Genomic DNA, 18326 nt, shown 5'->3' with positions numbered 1-18326 from the left:
GGACAGCCTATTTAAAAAAAAAAAAAAAATAAAAAGCTTGATAGGAACACAGGGTGTAGTTTCATGCCAGATATTTGCACAACTAGATCAACCAGTGTATTGTCAGAGCTGTTCTTGGGCTTGAGTACATATACATTCTCTGCCAGAAAACCTAGTTCACATACTGTGAGGTTTTTTTTCTTGGCATGATGTATTGGCATGCCACTTCATGTCCCAGTTTGCTTTGCTCCCCTCTGCCAGCCTTCCACACAGATTGCCAGCTCTGTTGCGCTGTAGGGTTTTTGGGGCAGATCCTTGATGCACCTGCTTCCTGCTTCTGGTTCATCTCCTTTCCCAGGAAACAGCTATAGCAGCTGTCAGCTGCCATCTATTTCCAGCCTTCCAGCAGCCTGGATTTTCTTCAGGAAGCTGTGCTTGGTGGTACAGCCTCTGATGCCCTAGCTAAAGAACCCATTTACTGGCAAGCTGAGCAGTTGCCAGCAGCTGCTGCCTGAGCAGCTGTTGCATGATGTTGCAGTTGCATTCAAGCATCTGAAGGCAAGAGGGAGGTCCAGCAGGGAAGACTCATGGCTGACCTTCAGTTCATACAGCAGGGAAACTGATTTCTCGTTATCTGTCATATCCTCTGTAAAAGCAAGAGGGAGTAAATAGAAAGAACATGCCACCTTCCTGCTCTCATGTGGATCTACAACTAGAACCTGCTTCCTCTGGTTCAGCTGATTATGAGAGGCTCGCACACTGGCTGATTATTTTTTGGACAAAAGGTTATAAAGTGATTGGAATCTCCAGATACTTCCACTTCATATCTCTTCCTCTCTCTTTCTGGTGGGTATCTGGATGGGTGGGCCAAGAACACTTTTTTGCACATTGCTGGTCACTCCCATCCTGTAACATACATCTTTTATTCTCTCCACTGTAGGGCTGTGCTTTCTGTACTGAGACAGCAGTCTTCTGCAGTCACTGCTGCTCCCCATCTCCCATGTTTATTCTAATATAAGAACTAAGGGAGAAAACAGTTTAAAAAAAAAAAAATTCCAGGGGATCAAGGTTGGGAAAAAGCTTGAGAATTAGATCAAAAGAAACAACTTAAATGAGTTAACAGTAACAAAATACAATTAAAAGAACCAGTGAGCAAAAGCGTAAGAAAATATCCCAATAAAAGCAACCCCCCAAGACCTTTAATAAAACTTACTCAAGTGCTGAGTTAGCAATTGTAACCAGTAAACTGAGGAACCATGCAAAGCAATGCATAATCAGGTCATAAGCAGTCTACGAAGGTTTTCTGGTTAAAAATAACCATTTAAAACCTACTATACTGTTAATGCAGTAGGTCTAGAAAGGGAAAGGTGTGCCTAATAGCTGGAATAAGTTTGAGGGCAATGTGGCAGCTGTGCACTTTCCTGCAGGGCTGGCTGCAGGATGATGCCTTTATCAGATCTTGTCTGGCAGCAATAACAAAAGAAGGGGGGATGGAGTATGGCAGAGGTACTCTGGGAAGGACAGTGCTTTTACTGAGACCTTGTGCTTGGAGGAGAAGGGAACAGCAGTTCATAGCAGCTTCCAAATTGTTTAATGCAGTTTTTACACCATCCCCTGTTGACTGTGCCCCTTTCAGATATCTGCAAGGTAACTACAACTTCAAGGCTGAGACTGAATGTGTGGTCTTTTCTTCTGCTGTTTTTCTACACTTTGGTGGATTCTTCCAGCCATGATGCAGGCAGTCTTTTCTGGTCCAGAAGTATTTAGGGCACATACTGCTTATTTCTTTCTCTGTATTTGTGGGAAGAATATAGATCCTTGAGGGAAAAAGTTTCCCAAACCAATTGCAGAGACTCATTGGACAGAGTGGTCATTGTTCTCCCATCTGGAGAGTTGTCCTTCCTCTGAAGGACTGTTGGTCCTTCTCTAAGGACCATTCTCTTCTGTCTGGACTAGAGCCACAAAAGGTACCTGATGCTTGCAGTGTGCCTTTTTTTGTGGAGGAAATGTGAGATCTAGCACTTCTTAAACATTGGAAGGATTGAAGGATGGAGTCATGGCTGTTAGTGTTGTGGAAACCTCTATTCACAGAGCTAGGAAACCTCTATTCTGGTTTGCAGCAGGGGCTGAAGATTCTCATGTTCATTTACGGTTCTTCCCATTGGTCTTTGTCAACCCAGATCAACGATCTGTTCATCTACCCTGACTCTAGTGCCAATAGATACGTGCGTATGCCCTGACTCTACTGCTGCACTAGGTCATCCACGGGAACCGGGCACCATACAGAAAGAGGAACTCTATTAATCTACAGATAGGAGAGCAAATTAATCACTCTGCCAGGCTGCTGTAGCTCCAGGCAATGTCTGTTGCATGCTGTACTGAAACTTGAAATTGCAGTTTTCAGACCTGTACTACCTTCAGGGTGGGGCAGTATTACTTGAATAAAGTTACTGTCTCTGGCTACACGTCTGTCTGACTGCACTTTGTCTACAATAATTTACTAGCCTGCATGTTTTCTGGGATGAATATAGAAAGTTAATTATCCTTCTTCTCACCCTTCCTCTTACCCAACTCTTTTTTTTTCTTTTTAAAATAGACATATACAAAACAGACACTGATACAGTTCCTCCTGTCTGCTCAAAACCTTCTTCCCAGTACTCTCCTGGAGCTGTTTTCGGGGAGACGGCATGTTTAGTTACAGGTGGTATCCACGAGCATTGCATGCATCTGTTTTCCTTAGTCTGGCTCCCTCTCGGAGGAAGAACATTGTTCAGGAACATAGTACGTGTTTAACTTTTCTAGACGCCATATCAGCATCCCCACTAGGGATGTGGTCCACTTCTCCAGTTGTTAGGAACCTGGACCAAAGCCAGTTTTGCCCCAGTGTCCTTTGTCTTCTTGTAGGTTCTCATTAGGCCCTTTATAAGCCACTGCTGAAGGTTCCAGAAGCATCTCCGAGCAATCTGGTCTGTAGTTTTGAAAAAGAATACATCACATATTGCTTAAGAGGATCTGAACAGGTAACATGCCCCTACTACTACTTCCCAAGAGCAAACAGGAATTCCTCCTACGTCCAGCAGAGAACTTGCCATCGCTGGTAACCAGCCATCGCTGGGGCTTGACTCTGGGTCTGTCTCTGGCCAGTGACTAGGCTAAGTCGTACTTCTGCAGCTTTGCAACCACAGAAAATCTGTATCTATCCATAAAGAAAGCTTACGCTCTATGATCCTACCTTGAAAAGGCTTTGAGGATCTAGAGGTACTGATCTTGGGGAGAATGCAAAAGGGATCATTGCAAAGACCTGTGGGATACCAATGGGAGGCTGCTGTTAACTTCAGCATGGACATGTTGCCTAATCTGCATAACTTCTATTCACTCAAAGCTAACCTCCTAAGTTTTTGAATGAATCTGACCCAGCATAGTGTCAGTGTGACTTAGTGAATTGTCATCTGGTTTCTCCAGTTCTGATCTGTGCTTCATCTGGTTTAGCATATCAAGAACCTGAAGCCTTAAATACTGATGCTGTGAACAGTTGTTATAGCATTGCAGTAGCAATCAACAATATACTAATGATGCCTTTTAAAAATAGGTTCACATGCTGCAAATGTCTTTTCTTTAACAGGACACCTGAGTATATCTATAGAGACTTGATATATCAAAAAGCGTGTGTCTTGCAAATGTAATGTGATCAGCAGTGACACCTTGGACTTTTAACCAAGTGCCTTGTAAACCAGATGTGTAATTTCAGAAGGAACACTAATTCGGTGAAGTATGGTTTTCCTTTATATACAGGCATCCAGGATAAGCTTTACTGAAGAGAAGCACTGTAACTTGCAGCCCACCAGCATACCGTGTTTTTCTTTTGCAGTGCATGTCAGATTATTCAGAGTAGGTTATCTCTGAACCAGAGGGGTAAAGTATGCTGTATTCATTACAGTATGCATTATTACTTAACATTAGATAGTACACAGCAAAGAAGCCACCACAGAGCAAACCTGCACTTCATAGGATCACAGGATAATTGAGGGTAGAGTGGAGGCAATGTCAGGATGTCTCTAGTCCAATCCTGTTCTCAAATCAGGGTCAGCTGTTGAGATCGGGCCAGGTTGCTCAGGGCTTTATCCCATCAGGTCTTGGAAAGGACCGCCAGGGGCGGAGACTGCACAACCTCTCTAGGAAGCCTGCACCACTGCTTAATTTTCCTCATTCCTTACATTTGGTTTGAACCGATCTTGTTGCAATTTGAGCTGTTGTCTCTCAACCTTCTGACGAGCACCACTGGGAAGAGCCTGGCTCTGTGTTTATAACCTCATTGTAGGTATTGGAAGGCTGCTACTAGATTACCCATACGCCTTCTCTTCAGCTTTCTGGTAATTTCTCATATGCACAAGCAGAAATCAAGAAGGGGAGATTACAATAAACTGCGTGTCAGTAATATGGGGAAAGGAGGAAGAATAGTATTAACGAAACAAAAACAGAAAAAGGAAGTATTACTTAATCTTTAAATTTAACTTCACCCACTTCTTTTTTCCATTTTCTAAGCTTGTAAACATTAGACTTTCCTGAGGGAACCAGAGTTTAAACCAAGAAGCATTTTTTGTTTGTTTGTTTTAATTCTCTCAAATTTGTTTAACAGTTAGATGCTCTACTAATACAAATTGACGTAATTAAGTTGATTTTACTTGAGTTACTTTGATTTCAGCTATCTTTCAAGTTTCACTGTTTGCTTCTTAATATAATTACTGTGAATTACTGTGAATATGCTTTTTGGCATACAGATAACTTCTGTAGGTCAGCCATCATAGTGACCAAATGACTTGAGAATCCCATGGGGTAATTATTTCTGGTGGTGAACCCTCTTTTTTTGTACAACGAATGGATACTGGCCTTCCCCCACCTCGATACTTGGTTACCTTAAATCTTTTATCTTATTTTATTTTTAGAACTGTTTAGTTGAATGTTGCAGTTGTCCTTACTGGTTAAAGATACTGAAACTAACAAGAAGCTGCTAGGGGTTTTTTAAGGTTCAAATCTACTGCCACCCAAATAATGGAAGCACCATGTGGTCATGTTCTCCATCTTACTGCATTGCTGTTTACGTTCCTGTGAGTTAGCAAGTAAGTTCCTGAGTCAGGAAATTCTGCCTTTCCAAGAGAATACCTGCTGTCCTGAGAGAGTGAACTGACTTAAATGTTTTTCTGAATTAAAATTGAAGGAGTTAGCGGAAAAGTATGCAAAATAATTGTATTTCCATCATCAAGACATTGAGGAAACACAAATTTTTTTGTGCACAGTGATACTTCTGTGTTGCCCTTTTCTGTTGTCACAGTGAGGTACTAATTCTTTTATGTACTGTTTATTTCTCTTTAGTACTTTGAAGTGATATACTTAGAAATTTGCTCTGAAGTTCTGTATTTGCAGTGCTGTAATTTGTGGATAATACTTAAGTACTTTTGGAAAATCAGGTGGACAGTAGAGGTAGAAGTAGTTGCATCATAATTCCTTTTTTGTACTTTACAAAATTTTAATGCAAATTTGTTGTCCTTTTGCAACAGGTTCTGACTGTAAATCTGTGGCTGGACCAGTTAATTCATCACCTGAGATTAGTTTGAGATGGGAAAGTGGGCCTAGCGCTGTCATACATTCTCTGCTGGCTGTAAAAAATGGTTTTCTTCAGTGTCATGTAGAGAACTTCAGTGCTGAATTCCTAACATCTTCTCTCACAAACATTCAGCATTTTCTAGAAGATGAAACTGTCGCAGAAGTGATGCCTATGAAGATAAAAGTTTCTAATGCAAGGATTAATTTAAAAGTATGTTAACAATGAGCTATTCGGCTGCTTTAAAGAAATTGTGTTGTTTCTTTGATGATAAACTACTAATCTGGATACAGTTAACTTCAAAGAAACTGCTATCATACTCTGGAAGGTCTTTAGATAACACTAAAACAATTTAAAAATCCATAGATTTGGTTAGCTCTGTGGTATGCCTAGAGGGGAATTCTCTGCATGACCCAGCTATTTATATGAATTAATATTTTATGCTTTTTTCCTCCTCTCCCAGTCTCTTTTGTAGAGTGACAGTGTCTGGGAGTTTTATAGGTAAGGTATACCAAGTTCCTAGAGGCACAGTGTGGGTTTTTCTGGTTGGGTTTTTTTGCTTAGCATAGTAATAGTTTTCTAATTACAAAGCATGGATTTTAGAGGTTAATTCTCTCTCCTACATAAAGGATAGTTCTTGCAATGAAAGTTCAGTGCAAAAGAAGGAAAAAGATTATGGGAATTCCAGTTCAAACCACTTGAATACTGTTTCTTAGAACCCAGATTTCATGTTCTGCCCTACCTAGAAACAGATACTAAATAATGCCAGCTTTTCTCACCACTGTAGCTTAACATAGTAACATTAAGAGGATACTCTTGCTCAAGTCTTTTAGGGGATTTTCTTCCAAACATTTAAAGGAGATGGTAAGTTCTGTGTTGCACAACCATTGAATACAAAGATAAGGACACCTTTTTTTTTGGGGGGGGACGACACAACACACAACAAAAACCCAAACAAATGTTAAGATAATTATAACATTGCTTTGGAAATTAATCATCACCCATATAAACTTTGAACAAAGTGAGGACTTGAATAGCAGCTCCAGTTCTGCATCTGGGGCTAAGTCCTACATTGTACTAAGATCGTTCTTGACTGGCAATTGTTATCTCTACAGTGTTCTACTCAAAGTGCATCAATATTCCCTCCCTCCGTGATGCAGCTTTTCCATCCCCTGAAGATCCTTAGGCACTCCTTTAGGGCCATTTCTACTACAGGAGTAGCACAAGCACTTTCTGTAAGAGCTGTGGATCTGTTCCTCAGATTTCAATGTATCACAAATCTGAATGCCCAAATGCAAAAAGGAAAGTCTTAACATATAGTCATTTAAATTTAAAAACAGGATTGTGCTGGTTTATTGGCAAGAAGGCAGACTTACGTAAAATGTTCTTGAGAAAGCAGCTGTTTGAGGTGGGGAATATACATTAATAAACTGGCCGTAAGAGTCTGCTTGGCAGTGAAAGCACTGAAATGCTCACTCAGCAGTGCACACAAGTCACAGTGAAGTTGCTCATGATGGTTGACAAACTGCAAATTTGACATACAGATGATTCATTTCTGTAGAGTTGTTGGGTAATAAAGAGCAAGAGGATATGGTTCAAATTTATGCTGCATTGCCTATTCAATGCAGTATATTCTTCTATTTCTTCTGCATGAGACTTGATGCAGTGTGTTTCATGGGGGGGAGAATTTAAGAAAGGTTATTTTTTGCATTTTCTACTGTAATCTCAGTGCTGTTTCAAGAAACTTTGGCAGTTATATCTCAACAGCTTTCTTGCTATGTGCTTGATGCGGATATGTATAGTTTCTGATTTTACTGGCTGTGTTATTCTGCTTGACAGGGATAATGAACTATAAAGACTTCCTGGGTAGACCCCAAAATAAGTAATTTGTGAAGTTTCTCTTCTGTTGAGTGGAGTAATATAACTGAACTGCAGCTGGTGTCATCCCAAACTAAATTCTAAAAAGGCAAAATCCTCTCAAGAATGATAGCTGTACCCATTCAATCTTTAAATAGTTCAAGAGAAAATCAGATACTATATAGTGCAGGCTTCTTATCTCTGACTCTGAGAGCTCCTGAGCTAAAGAATGTCTTGAGTTGGGATATAATCTTATAGAGATGTCTGTAAAAATACTTTGAAGTATTTTAGTCAGACTGTATGTATTGAGTTCAGCAGACTTACTCCAGAGATAAATTTGGGCCTTTAATATGATCCCCAGGAAAAAAAAAAAGGAGCAAAAGTTTAGTGGAGATCCCATTAGAAAATTCCACTCTGAAATGTTCCCTTTCAAGTTTCATTAAATCCACTTATGTTTAATTGAACATCTTAATTAGCTATTTTGATTTCCTGTTAAACTCATTTTTGAATACTTGTATTTTTTAGGATGACAGTCCACGTGAAAATCTCAAAGCATCTGAGCTGGTACCCATAAAACTACATATTGACATACTCTGGATAGAAAGAAATGATGATGGCTCTTTTCTCATTAGAGGTTTGTATGTTCCTGCACCTTGATATCTCAATAGTATAATCTTATTATAAATACTGGTTTTTTTCCTTTGCGCAGACATGTGGCTAATAATGAAAAGATAACCAATGATAATTTGTGTAAGTTGTGTTGCCATATACCTGAATTCTAAGTGTAGTCACATAGAGGAAAATTACCTTTTTGAATAGTGTATTGGCTGTGATAACAACCCACAGCTGAATTAATCTGAGAAAAATTAAAATATGCATATAACTTCATCAGGATATGCTTCATCAGTGCATATCACTTTGTCACGATAAGTCTAAGGTTCCTTTGATTGACTACAAACGAAACAAAAAAATTGCCTTTCTTTACAGATTACCAAGGTGGTTACCTGTTGTCTTTGTGGTTTTGTGTTACAGGTAGTGATAGAGAATGTTGTAAAACAAAAGACTATTTGAGAAGTACAAGTAGCAGTTTTCAATTCTGTATATTACAGTGGTGTCCTGGCAGCTCATGGCTGGGATTGCACTGAGACTTGTATTTCGAGCAGTGATTTAACTTCGTACTTTTCATGAAACATGTATACACTTACAATTTTTTTCTACATGTATGGGCAAATACTAAATACTCGTAACAAGGCAATACATTTAGAGATGGAACTTTACTGTTGTCTTTCACAGGCGTATCAAAGAATCATAGAGTAATCTAGGTTGGAAGAAGCCTCTAGAGGTCATCTGGTCCTACTCCTTGCTCAAAGCAGGGGCAGATTAGATCAAGTTGCTGAATGCCCTGTCCAGAGTCAAGTTTTGAGCATCAAAAAGACAATACCACAACCTGCCCTAAATAATCTGTCCCAGTGTTTGACCACCCTTATGGTTAATTTTTTTGGTAATGTCTAATTGGAATTTCCTTTGTTGCAGCTTGTGTCTTATTGCCTCCTGTCCTGCCACCACAAGACAGAGGTGCTTGAGCACTTGCCAAGCACCTCAGGGAGGTCTGGTCCATCATCTCTATACCCTTCCACTAGATATACTGTCCTCGTTTCAGCTGAGATAGAGTTAATTTTCTTTATAGTGGCTGGTATGGGGCTATGTTTTGGATTTGTGCTGAAAACAGTGTTGATAATACAGAGATGTTTTAGTTGTTGCTGCACTAGTCAAGGACTTTTCAGCTTCCCATGCTCTGCTAGGTGCACAAGAAGCTGGGAGGGGACACAGCCAGGATAGTTGATCCAAACTGACCAAAGGGCTATTCCATACCACATGATGTCATGCTCAGTATATAAAGCTGGGGAAGAAGAAGGAAGGGGGGACATTAGGAGTGATGGCGTTTGTCTTCCCAAGTAACCGTTATGCATGATGGAGCCCTGCCTTCCTGGAGATGGCTGAACACCTGCCTGCCCATGGGAAGTAGTGAATGAATTCCTTGCTTTGCTTTGCTTGCGTGTGTGGCTTTTGCTTTACTTATTAAACTGTCTTTATCTCAACCCTCGAGTTTTCTTACTTTTACCCTTCCAATTCTCTCCCCCATCCCACCAGGGGGGAGTGAGCGAGCGGCTGCGTGGTGCTTAGTTGCCAGCTGGGGCTGAACCACGACATAGGCAAAGGCGGCATTAAGATTACCCCATAGCCTTCTCATCTTCAGATTTGACAAGTGCATCTCTCTGAGCCCTCGTTTGTACATCATGTGTTCCTGGCCACGATTATCCTGGTGGCCCTCTGCTGTCAGTATCTTTCTCACACTAGGGAATCCAAAACTGGATCCAGTATTCCAGATGTGGTCTCACTGGTGCTGAATATAGGGGAATAGTAACATCCCTCATCTTGCTAGCTGCACCCTTGCTAGTACAGCCTGTATGTGCCTGGTCTTTGCTGTCAGAGCTCACTGCTGACTCATGATAAATCTTCTTGTTGACCAAGGCCTGCAGGTCATTTCCTGCAGTGTTGCTTTCTGTCCAGTTGGTCCCCAACCTGTAGTGGAGCAAGAGGTTATTTACTCCCAGCTGCAGGACCTCACACAGCTTCAGCTGAACTTCATGAGGCTCCAGTGAGCCCATTTCTCCAGCCTGCCCCTGTTCCTCTGAAAAACAGCTTTGTCCCGCAGTGTGTCAGTCACTTACCCTTCAATTTGGTATTGTTCACAAAATTGCAGAGGATGCACCCACCCTTTCATCCAGGTCCTGAATATATTAATCCGACAATATGCAACATATTGTGTGACTTGAGGAAGAAGAGGCTGCAGGGTGATCTTAATGCCCCCTTCACCTACCTAATGGGAAAGTATAGCAAAGATGGACCAGGCTTCTCAGAGGTATGCTGTGGCATGATTTGCTTATATTTTAATTTATCCACATTATCTCCTGCATTGTTCGAGTGCTTAAAGATGTTCAATGCATTTTGGTCATCTTTTTGTACTAAAAATTGGAAGAAATAGTAATTTAGTGACAAAATAGTTTTAAGGTTTCTTTCAGCTCATATTTTTTCTCCTTTTTGCTGAAGTTCTTTGATCCCTGTTCTTGTCATGGTCTGCTCAGGTACAGTGACTTCAAAGGCATAGGTCAAATGCTATCTGCACTGCAGTGATTTATGTATCTGCAGTGCTACCTTTTTGAGTCCTGACGTGTCTGTGTGATGGGAGGAGGGGTTAATGAACAAAAAACTCTAGTTTAGAAGGAAATGTTTAAAAATGAAAAAACCCAACCCAGAGTATTTTTTAGACTACTAAGAACCATGACCCTCATTTTTTCCCTTGGCGTACAGCAGTATATTTTAATAGATGTTACAGTGCACTTCAGTTATAAATGCTAGGAAGGTTCTTTAATGCCAAGTCATTTAAGTTATTTTCTAACTTAAAAACTTGATCCTGCAGGTTTATCTGACTGTGTCTTCAAATGTAAATGCAGTCTTCAGATCTGATTTGGACCTGGAGACAGTATATTAATAGCAATATTAATAGTTCTCAAACTTCTAATTATTCAGAATGCATATTCTGTGGTGATGATATTGGTCAGTATAAAAATGTGATAATTTTCTTCAAGCTGGAAGCTATATATTGTTTCTTCTCATGTCTCCTTTCCTTTCTCTCTTCCTCCAAAAGGGTATATGACTCTTAATTATTTTTTTATTCTTAAATTTGATTTTGGGAGGAAAATATAAATGTACTTAATATTACAAGTATATTCGTTCAGGTGGTTTTAATTTTGTGCTGATGAGAATAAAACTTAAAAAAAAAAGGACAAAAAATCCTAAGCACTATTCTTAAGTATCTCTTTGTGATACAGACAATCAAAGAGTAAATGATGTGTCAAAGATGAAGAATTCAAGTAGTGCATTGCAGCAAGCAACTGGACCTGTTGGACGTAAAACACAGGACCAAGCCACGCAGACTACTTGTGAAATTCCCAGACCTTCTAAATCAAGCAGGGATTCAGCTGACTTCCTTAAAAATGAGGTATTAAGAATTCCTTTTGACACCCCCCTCCGAAATTGTGTTACAATCATTAATCATCATAATTGTTAGATTATCTGGGGGTGGGCTTGGAGGTTACTTCTGTTTAGAAATGTGTTTGAGATGGAAAATATGAATTACGGATATTATAGTATGGTTCAGTACTCGGGCATGCAAAATAAATTTAATACTACTTTCTAAATAGGGTATTAATACACTACAGACTAATTCTTCTCCTTTACATCAGAGAAAGTTTTATGAGGGAGCAAGTCCCTTCTTCTCCCCATCTCCCTCATCCCTGTACAACACAACTGCCATAAGACACCGGACTAGACTGTTAAGTCAGACCCGTACTAATCTGTCAATCATATCTGGATTTTGAATTGATGGTGACAGAACCCGCACATCAATTTGGCTGGTTTTTTCACTGGGTAGGAATGCATTCCTAGACCTCAGAACCTGGTGTCATTTCCACTCCACTCCAGAATGGAAGTGGCGTAGCTAAAACATCGGGTATCTTGCCTTTGGAGCTAACTGCATCAACTCTCTGTTCTACGCTCATTGACTGGGAGTCAGTCACGATTGACACAGCCCCAACAAACCTGCACTCAGCAATGAATGTGAGCATATGGTATTTTAAAAGTTACTGTAATGGAAAAAGTTGTCATTATGCAGGAATACTAATAATGCTCTTTTCTAACTGATTATTTCAGCTTATTGAAGAAAATGAATGTCTCAAACAGGAACTAGCCAAAGCCAAAATGGCACTTGCTGAGGTCCAAATGGAAAAAGATGCCCTGCTTCATCGTATAAAGAAGATGAATGTTGATCATCAGTAGGACAGTGGTCTGTTGGTGCAAGGCATCATCAACAGAACTTCAGGTGATGGTGGCATCTAAAATACTGTTTGTAAATTGCTGGAAGACACGGTTATTTTTTTTGTCACAGACAAAGTTTTCTCATTACGAACAAAATGTTTGTGAACTAGTTACTATTCCGAAATTATTATTAAACATTGTAACTTTTTTCAGCCCATTTTAAATTGAAATGACTTTGGAAAAATCAGTTTATACTGTACTTTATTAATTTACTGAAGAAAAAAAATCATATCGTCTACTTTTAATATTATCAAAGGAGATGTTATTTTTAAAATGTTTTCTGAAAAGTGGAGGGCTCAGCAATGAAAGAAGGTGCCTAGGTGCATAACTGAGTAAAATGTACCATGCCTCATTAACAAACTGTACCTCTGTTTGTTAAGGTTATGTTGTTTTATTATTACCGGAAGGTATCTATACAGGAGGTTACATTTGCACTATGAAGATATGGGCTAGATCCTCTAGAATAGTATAGCTACTGAAAATTAAAATACCAGCCATAAACTGGCCCTAAATTCAGTGTAATACGCCCAGTGAGGATTTTAAGAATAATCCTCTGGTGCTATAGAGTTCCATATACCCTTTCCATATGCACTCACTCCTAAAATGCCACAGTAAATGCTGGAGAATTTAAGTAAGAGGGCATACTACTGGGCTTTCCTTTGGCATGAAGGCCCACTCTACCTGTACAGCTGATGTAATTTAGGCAGTCACACTTTTTTTTTCTCTCTCTGTGATGAGGATATAGCCCTGCACTAGGATCCAGCCCTTTGTGAAAGGTGAGCTTTGAGCCATTGTGCATGCATGTCTGATTTCTGCACAACTCATCAGACATGCCCAAGGATTTGGTCCAATGTATTTAAATATGTAATGTCAATGCTTGGGGTGGGGTGGGGTGGGGAATCCTAAAGGGATTCATTAATTGTATATTGCTTTTTTTGATAAAAAAGCTGTAGAGAATCATTTAATTACCCAACGAATTGTGAGATTACATGAAATGTAATTATACAGTTTAAGTCATGGGTGATTTGTACAATTTGAACAATAATTTTCAGCTAAAAACTGGTACAGATGAATAAATAAAAAAGCACAACACTGTAAAATAGAGAATATAAGAGTGTGCTTCTAAACAATTTAGGAAACAACATACAAAACCATACATGCTTGTAAGAGATTGGTTTTGGTAGAAGTAAAAATGACTGAATAATTTAACTAGTGACCTTGAATCTGACAACTGAAAATCTTTTAATTGCTACCACAATTGTTTCTGCTCCATGGGATGTTTGAGGGAAGTTTTGTTTGTAGATATGCAGACAAATCTCAAAAAGTATTTAGTATCCTGTGGTTTGACTTTGCATATTCAGGCTGTCAAACTAGTTTTAATTAAAATGGTTTTCATTAAAACTTTTTGGAGGACACATAATTTACACTGCTGAAAATAGTTATTGAAAGTATGTAGATTTTAATCAAGAACTCTGTGGAAGAACTGGTTCAGGCACTATTTTTGAGCCTGCCTTATGAAACCCTAGTTGAAACTTCCTTTAATGCCCATGGAAATTTTTATCTTATTATTCTGAATAAGATGAAGAAATATACACACCACTGTTTCTAATAGAGAAACAAAATATTTATATTTCAAAAGGTGTATAAGACAGCACAGTATTAAATATGAGTAGTCCAGTTTCACACAAATATCATGTCAGATTCAGGGGAGGAGTTCTCAACTGGTTTAATTCTGATTGGTACTATTAAAGTCAGTAATTCTTAATCGGTTTATCCCTGCCAAGATCTAGTTAGAATTATTCTGAAGAAAGGAATGTATAGAGTGCTCAGTAGCATGTTGCTGGAATAATACATTGAGAATTGTCTAATTTTTAAAAAGAAATAAACAGCAATATCAAATTCCTGTCCTTATTATTGCACAACCTAGTACCTGCTTCTTTTGACAAAAACCAAACACAAATCAAATCCAAAACAACAACCCAAACCAGCTCTTCTCAGTACAGATGTTGAAATTCAGGGTATCACTTCCTTGCACTTCATTATAACTGAATATATTTCTACTTCATGGCAGTTTTGCAGTAATGAGCATTATCTGTGGACAGTTCAGAAGAGATGAGTGTGCTTGGTTGTGGACTTGACATTACTGAGAGCAATAGTACTGTGTCACTCTGAAATGAATTTTCCTATTGAAAAAATGCAGAGGGAGAGTTAGTTTATTAATGTTTGAAAGTACAAAGTTAAAGTAAACCTTAATAGGTTATACTAAAAATAGCGATTAAAGGCCTCAGATTAAATAAAAAGGCTTAATTCATACTCAGGGCTCTGCTAGTGTTCATAACAATCGTAGATATGAAATGTGTACCATCAGTAGAGCCTCTTGAATGAGTCACCGCTTTTATTCTGCAAAGAACTAAATGGAACAGAGTCTGGAGAACTTCAATGTATACAGAAAACTGACTCTAGAATTCTTGCAGGCAAACTGTTACCAAGTTTTATTTTACATTGTCTGTGGAAATTTAAACTGGTCTACAGATTAGCTTAACACTCATTCAGCTTGTTTAGAAACACTGTTTTAATGTCTTATAAAGCTTTTGCTCACCTTGAAGAGGCTTTGCCCTTTCCCAGGCTAGGTCATGGAATCATTCTGGCATACCCTGTTGCAGTTCTCACAGTAACTCCAACGTTGTTGGTAAGCACCAATTTTAAATCAAAATTATGTGGCCTTATAGAATTACTTATAAAAGGCCTGTTGGAGAGGCAGCTTCATAGAGATCATGCCTGTTCTTTGATGTCCCTGCTCTGGCTTTGTGACAGTAGCTATTCTGGTCCCTGGATTAAACCCACCATGGCTGCTGGCACAGGGGACCACGGTACTGGCTGGGAGGGAACCGTTTGGGGTTTTGGGTTTGGTGGTTTTTTTTTTTTCCTGCCTAAGTCCTTTATTTCCTGGTCCCATTAGCCATGTCTGTTTGTACACAGTCTCCCCTAGGAATTGACTTGGAGTCTTAAACTGGATCATAATTGATCTCTAAAGGATAATTGCTAGCTACAGAATACTTCCTAAGTCTGACATGGTAACGGTTACCTTTATTCATAATAAATGTAAGGGGAATGTAATAATAAAGGTAAAGACTTTATCAAGCATCTGCAATTCCAGGGGTACAAAATGTGCGAATGTATTGCGGAAGCAAACTCCTTGCAGCGACCAGATTTCAGGTAAGTAACAATGGAGAAAATGGTTTCTATATTAAAAATGTGCCTGTATTGGTCTAGTTCTTAAAACATTAATCACAAAATGCTTGAAGTAGATTTTCAGCTCACTGCTGCTATATGCAAATTTTAGAGAATACTTCAGATTCCAATTCAGTTGTTGATATAAATCAATGTATTTTTACCTATTGTAGGAACAGAAAATGACCTCGCTAATGTGTTAAGTAGCGATGAAGTTGTGGGTACTAGCTGTGAAATCCACTAATTTATCCCTCCCAGTAAGGAAATGAGGTTTTTTGACGGCCCTGCATCACAACCTTATCTTTTTTTTTTTCTTCCAACCTGTGCCACTTCACTTTTGCTGACAATCTTTTGAATAGCAGCCCCATTTCCTCTGCCTCAGTGAAGATACCTGTCATTGTGAACCTAGTAGCAGGCTTTGTAGTGCTGAAGCACATCTCTCCTGTATTGAGGCAAACACGTGGCTTCGCATGGTGCAGGCAATCAGTACTAAGCTGCACTCTTATTTAGTTTTTTGGTAGTGTACCTCCTGATCTTGCATTACTTATTAGCGACATGGGATCTGAAAGCAGGAGCAGCACAAAGAACATGTTAATCAGTATTATGGGATGCAAAAAATGTATAGTGAAATGCTAGAAATAGTGGTCTTGTGCTGCAGGAACAAAGCTCTGTTTCTTGGTTGGATTAAGAAAAAGCATCAAAATAGTAAATAGAAGCTGCGTAGTTACAGTTCTATGTATTTTTTAGCATTCTTATATAAAAACTTAAACTTTAAAACCTCACATTTCTAAAATTATTTTCTCCTTGAAATTTGTTTTAGTGAGTTATTTAAATCTGATGGTCTCCTCATTGCATGTAGAGGGCCAAACCTGCTGTCATTTTAGTGAGGTAATCATGGATTTATACAAGTTTCAAGCAGCTTAAACTGCTTCATGAATGTAAGCAAGGTTTAGACATGGTATTTTTGAATTGTCTGGCTACTAATTAAAATCTACTTATTGGCTATTGTGTATTTTGGATATAAAAAATCAGAACAATTTTTATTATGAAAGGTATTTTTTGAACACTTTAAAATTAATATTTTAAAAAGATTTTTGCAACTTCCAGCTTCTCAAATACTATAGACCATCTTGCAAGTATGTGCCACACTACTTGCTAGCTGAAACAGGTTGCAGGAAGTGAATCTTCAAAAATCAACTAAACTCTTGATAGCCTGTGTTCTCTCCCAAAATAAGGGGAAACTTCTGAATCCCAAAGAGATGAATCTCTCATATTGCCAACTACTTAAATGGGTAAATACTAACTTTGTTAAAAGGTCATTTTGGTTTTGTCTGTCATTGCCCAAGCCATACCTAACCAGCTACATTAAAGTATCTGTATTTTGTTATTTCTTCGCTACCTCCTGCCTTTTTGTTGCCATTGCTCATTTTAGTATGAGCAGAAGTGGAGTATATGTATTTCCTAAAGCTTTCCCCATGTAATCTCAGTATGAAATCTTATGTTGTCTAAGAATTTCTGAGAGCATCATTTTGGAAGTAAAAATAGGATGCATCACAACTAGGTAAGAAACCATTGAAAATGCTGAGTGCTTTATAAGGTGTATGAGATAAGGACTAATGCTGTATCTTCTGTGAGAGTAAGCTGGTAGTGTGTGGAGCATAATGCATGAACCTAGTTCTTCTAGGTTAGGGGGTATGTTTGAAACCACCATGATTTGATTTGAGGTAGATAATTGGTAAGTATTTTAAACATTCGACAGAGACACATGAACAAATGAGCGCTTTAGAAGTGGTAGTCTTGAGCCAGTAAGTGCTGTATAAAGAAGCAGCCTCCAAACAACTTATCTGTGGAACAAATCTGGATGTCTTCACATTGTCTGCAAACCTCAATACACCATTACCGTGGAAGGTGCAACCGTCATAAATACTTTTATCACAGTGTAATTATATTGTTCTAGTAACTGTTGAGGGTTTTGAGCACTGGAAAATACTATTGCAAAGAGAATTATCATACTGAAGTCTGTGATGGTTAATGCTTTACTAATAGGAAAAACAGTGCTTAACCAGTTCTCAGAATGGTGAATTTGTCAGTCATTCTCCGTTTAAACACTTAACAAAACAGGGCGAGCAGAACTCTCCCCACCGAGCCACCGCTAGATGGCAGGCAGTCCAAGAAGTCACTTGGGGCTTCATTTCCTCGCGTGGACCGGTGTGTCTCGCTTCTTCACTCGTGAAGTGTCTTGTTAAACTAGAAAATGTCAGGATACAATTTGGAGCTTTTATAAACTTTTGATGATTAATTCCATAACATGATTTTAAATCGGGCTTTTTTCACTTTTAATTTAGATAGCTTATCTTTGTTTCTACTGCCTTCTTTATGGCATATTAATTTTTTCCTCTTTAAATAAATCATATGAACTGCCTGAACATTGTTAGAAGAAAGACTTTCTTCCCCCTTTTAGGTTTAAATAAGTTCTAAAAGCATATTTTTGTACATATTGTCCCTTTTATAGTAAAATGTTTATCATATTTGTTGTGTTTCATCATTCTCTGTCACAATAAAGAGTTTAGGACATTTTTCTGGTTTTCCTATCATTGCATAGATGAACAACTACACCTTGATATCATCAGTTTATTTGTTCAATTTCCTTGCTAACTAGAAAAAACTCTGATTTTATTCTACTAATTTTTAATAAAAGGAGCATACATAGAGGTTTCCTATA

The 18326-nt window shown here is 38.7% G+C and overlaps 1 protein-coding gene across 7 annotated transcripts in view; it reads left to right on the top strand.

Moving 5' to 3' along the window:
- Positions 1-15619, top strand: part of BLTP3B (bridge-like lipid transfer protein family member 3B) — a 63560-nt gene extending 47941 nt beyond the window's left edge. For 3 of the 7 annotated variants that reach the window (XM_072866077.1, XM_072866086.1, XM_072866096.1), the window contains 4 exons: positions 5535-5791; positions 7961-8069; positions 11329-11498; positions 12209-15619. In XM_072866077.1, the coding sequence (XP_072722178.1) occupies positions 5535-5791; positions 7961-8069; positions 11329-11498; positions 12209-12334 (662 nt within the window). In that variant the 3' untranslated portion in view covers positions 12335-15619. Of the gene's footprint in view, positions 1-4922; positions 5201-5534; positions 5792-7960; positions 8070-11328; positions 11499-12208 lie in introns of those variants that run through there. The other 4 variants (XM_072866067.1, XR_012043197.1, XR_012043198.1 and 1 more) reach the window with 4 other exon arrangements.
- Positions 15620-18326: the final 2707 nt, after the last annotated feature.

Source organism: Ciconia boyciana, chromosome 1 (genome assembly GCF_034638445.1).
Source record: "Ciconia boyciana chromosome 1, ASM3463844v1, whole genome shotgun sequence".
NCBI classification, from domain to species: Eukaryota; Metazoa; Chordata; class Aves; order Ciconiiformes; family Ciconiidae; genus Ciconia; species Ciconia boyciana.
Note: the sequence above shows the minus strand (reverse complement) of the source record. Positions and strands in the feature narration are given on the sequence as shown.